Source organism: Microtus ochrogaster, chromosome 15 (genome assembly GCF_000317375.1).
Source record: "Microtus ochrogaster isolate Prairie Vole_2 chromosome 15, MicOch1.0, whole genome shotgun sequence".
Taxonomy (NCBI): Eukaryota; Metazoa; Chordata; class Mammalia; order Rodentia; family Cricetidae; genus Microtus; species Microtus ochrogaster.
This window is the reverse complement of record NC_022017.1, coordinates 6,284,184-6,288,001: the sequence shown is the minus strand read 5'-3', so window position 1 is coordinate 6,288,001 and position 3,818 is coordinate 6,284,184. Positions and strand designations below refer to the sequence as shown.

The following is a 3,818-nucleotide window of genomic DNA, read 5'->3' as shown; positions in this document are numbered from 1 at the left end:
TAAAAAAAAAAATAAGATGAAATTGCCCTCCAGACCCAGCTCGTTCTCTTGCCTCATGCTCTTCTCTTCAATCTCTTGCTTCTCTTCTTCTGCTTATCTCTTCCCTGTTCTCTGTCTGTCTGTCTGTCTGTCTGCCTGTCTCTCTCACATCCCCACTTTGACACGCCCTTTCCCTCTCTCCCTGCCCCCACCAATAGACCTCCTGCACTAACTCTGTTGCTCGTGGTGTGTTTGTTTAGCGACATACCTTGGCAGGGGCCAAAAAGTACACACTTCGCCTTTCCTTTATTTTGACCGTTATACTGGTGACAGGCACATCAGGCCAGGCCCTTTATTTAGAACAGAAGAGGACTCTCTTGCTTTGGTGAAAATGCCATCAAGCTCCTCACCATCACTGAGCAAGGATCTGCAGTCCATTGCTCCAGTCATACACCCTTTGACAAAAGTCCTTAAGAGTCCAGTGGTGTCACCGCAGGGTGCAGGGCTCAGAGACAGGTCATTCTCAGGGTAATAGAAAGAGCCAAACTGAGGCAGCCTTAGGGAAAAGGTGTTCCAGAACACGTGACAGGAGCAGCAAGGACATAAGGAGCTCACAGCTTGCAGCTCCACTGTTCCAGCTTCTCAGAGCACATAGGCTTGTGAGCCAACCTGTTCATGGGAAAACAGACAAAATGGGTTGGATAACTGGGACTTCCTTTTTAACTTTTGATGTCCAATAATGAGTTCCATTATGACATTGATTCCATTATGATATTTTCATATATGTATATCATTGTACTTTGCTCAATTACCAAACACTTGTGCGCACACATGCACACACACACACACACACACACACACATACACACACACACACACACTTTCTCCCCTCTTACTGGCAGGGTCTTAGCATAAAGTTAAATTTAGCTTCTTCCTCAGGGTGAGGTGAAAGATGCAGACAAGAAATAGACATTCTGAGATACATGGAAAGGACTTCTAAAAGGAATAGGACTCATTAAAATAATAATAATAATAATAATAATAATAATAATAATAATAATAAAGCCAGGAAAGTGCAGATTCAGAAAAGATGTGCAATGATACCAAGGGCTTGCTTTAAGGCTAAGAACCGGGCAGGGGAAGGGAGACTGGACATCAGCCTTCCAATAGGGAACTTCAAACCAGGAAACTTGTCACACAGGAATGACACAGAGGAGCATTTTAAAAAATGGACCCTTGGATGAGCTTTGTTTTGGAGAGTCTACCCAAGATTGAATGGTCAGGGGACACAAGCAGCAGAGAGTGCATTGCTCTCAGGAGACAGAAGACATAATTTACCAGTAGTCGATTCCTTTGATGGCCAGAATCTTCTTAGCACACACTTTGTCATCGGTAAGGTCATCATTCAGTAAGTCTAGCAGAGTGCAGGAAGAAACAAGACAGCTAAGAAGCACAGCTCAGAATGGGGAGGAGGTTTTCTATTTTTTGGATTCAGGGGTCCTGTTCTGAGCTGAAGGTTTGGCCTAGTGACTTTCAATATGAAAAGGCCAATCTAGGTTTCCTTCCATTCCCTGGGATGCCTCTGAAGTCATCAGCTTCATCAGACCCTGGAAATGCAGACTTCAAGACTCACCAACTGATTACCACTCCCTGAACTTTCTGATGGGGTGGGGGAATTCTGGGCATGTGGAGATCATGACCAGGGACCAGTTTCTTACTAAGCATCATCACTTCAAGTCACACAGTTCTTAGAGCAGTGACTTCTGAGATGTGCTGGGTACCAAACAGTAGATGGCCTCTAAGGAAAACAGAAGAGCAGGGTAGATGAAGGAGATTACTCACCGTCGCAGGAAATGTCACAGATATTCTCAGACTCGGGGACCTCGCTACTCTTGCACCAATGTTTGTTGCTGATCTGGAAGAGTCCGTACTCTGTGCCGCCCTTGTTGTTGACCTTCGCTTGTGTGTCATAACCGCTGCTGTGAAATATAACGCAGGTCCCTGAGGGAGAGAGAAGAAAGATGGTTCACAAAGATTTGCAGTAACAGCGTAATTGAGAGACTAGAATCCCGGAAGAAAACAAAGGCTTCGCAGTCAATCTCCGACAGGAGTGAAGTACGAAGCATCTTGATGAAGTGAGAACCATCAGACAAAGGAGAAAGGAATGACAGGAAAACATCCTGAATAAAAGAGAACCAGAACAGAGGGCGAAGAGCGAGAAGACGACAAGGAGATGACTGAGTGAAATTAGCGGAGACGGGAAGAGGATGGCGCTGAGGAGAGAGAGGCGAGGACCCGGATGAAGCCAAAGGGAGAGTAATGAGCTCACATTCAAGCGCAGAGATGCCTTCGTAGCCGTCCATGTCTTCCACAGCCCGGTACACCTCACATTTTGTAAGCTGCGTGGCCTGAATGGCAGGGAACAAGATGCACACTAGGAACAAAGGAACAAAATGCATCATTTTGGCTGCTCCCGGATCCTGAAAGACAGACGCTACTCAGCTGCACCTGCTTTTATTTATGACGACAACCTCTTGGTCCCTGGCACCTGGTATCTAGGAAGATGGTGAAGAGGACGTGCGTATGCCAGAGTGGAAATGCCGAGCCTGCCAGCTTCCTTGCACCGTGTCACCCTCGCTTTCCTCTCCCTCTTCCTCTATCTAGTCAATACCGAGCATTGTTCTCTGCCCAGACTGTTCTACACGTGGTCTTGCTTCTCACTCAGCTTTGGAAACCTTTCCTTTTTTCCAGGGTCAGTTCTAGGAAGCAGCATGTCCCTGACCTACTTAAGAAGAAAGAGGTTTCAGAGACACCACAAGAGAGACAACTGGAAAACAGTCAGGGTTCACAGCCACCTCCATTCTTACCCCTACACACACACAGACTGTGGAAAGGGAGTTATCACATCCTAGGATCAAAGTTGGCATTTTTCTGGCCACCTAGCCATGGAGGAAATCCAGGAAGAACCAACCCCTTGACATTGTGGCTCACAGCTGAGGGCCTCAGAAAAAAGGGAGGCAGCATAGCGACAGAGAACATGAAAATCTAATACAACAACTTGGATCCTACGACTTCTCATGGAGGAAGGCAGACAATTTGAAAAATTTGTATGAAATATCTAGCTATCCTATGAGCCATTGCCAAGCTCCCCGACCCTAATCACCTCTCCCATAAGAAAGTAGATGCTGCGTTGGCATTAATTAAAACACTGCGTTGATCCAAGTCTAATTTCATAATAACATTGTTCTTGTGAAGTAGCTTATTCATAACCCCAGGGTGGGCCACAGACAGTTAGAAAAGGGTGGTCCAAGTCATGGAGGATATTTTTGAGTCCTCAGTCAGCTATGAAGTCTGCCCTGACACTAGTTCTAAGTGATTCCTGTAACTTGCTGGCATCAAGCACTACACTCATGATATCAGTAATAGTTGACCGACTTCAAGCCTGTGCTAATCCTTAGATTGGAAAAATCTGTAAACTTGATTTCTTACATATCCTGAGGTTTCCATCCTAACCACACCACCTAAGACTTAAAAACTGAAAGCCTTCCAACTTGTTATTACCTGTAAATGGAAATTCTTGACAGTTAATCTCATCCCTTCTATTCCGGGTAACCAGTGTATAACACAGCGTGAATGGAGCCAGGCTGTGGTGGCACACACATTTGATCCTAGTACTCAGGAGGCAGAGGCAGGTGGATCTCTGAGTTTGAGGCCAGCCTGTCTGCATAGCAATTTCTGGGAATTTCTGGGATAGCCAAGGCTATGAAAAAAAAACTGTCGTCTGAGAGAGAGAGAGAGAGAGAGAGAGAGAGAGAGAGAGAGAGAGAGAGAGAGAGAGA

At 45.7% G+C, this 3,818-nt stretch overlaps 1 protein-coding gene across 1 annotated transcript; it reads right to left on the bottom strand.

Moving 5' to 3' along the window:
* Positions 1 to 313: 313 nt before the first annotated feature.
* On the bottom strand, positions 314 to 2,569 carry Lalba (lactalbumin alpha). Its single transcript, XM_005353968.3, has 4 exons — positions 2,309 to 2,569; positions 1,822 to 1,980; positions 1,318 to 1,393; positions 314 to 648 (listed from the first exon to the last, which is right to left on the bottom strand). Exons 1-4 carry the CDS (start codon positions 2,439 to 2,441, stop codon positions 591 to 593), a joined length of 426 nt encoding a protein of 141 aa, XP_005354025.1. The 5' UTR covers positions 2,442 to 2,569; the 3' UTR covers positions 314 to 590.
* Between the last annotated feature and the right edge of the window lie 1,249 nt (positions 2,570 to 3,818).

Coding starts and splice junctions, on each gene's coding strand:
- Lalba (XM_005353968.3), bottom strand. CDS start 2,441: ATGATGCATTTTGTTCCTTTGTTCCTAGTGTGCATCTTGTTCCCTGCC. Junction 1,394..1,821: donor CTGTGACATTTCCTGCGACG/GTGAGTAATCTC, acceptor GCACTCTGCTAG/ACTTACTGAATGATGACCTT. Junction 649..1,317: donor ATCAAAGGAATCGACTACTG/GTAAATTATGTC, acceptor TCCCATGAACAG/GTTGGCTCACAAGCCTATGT.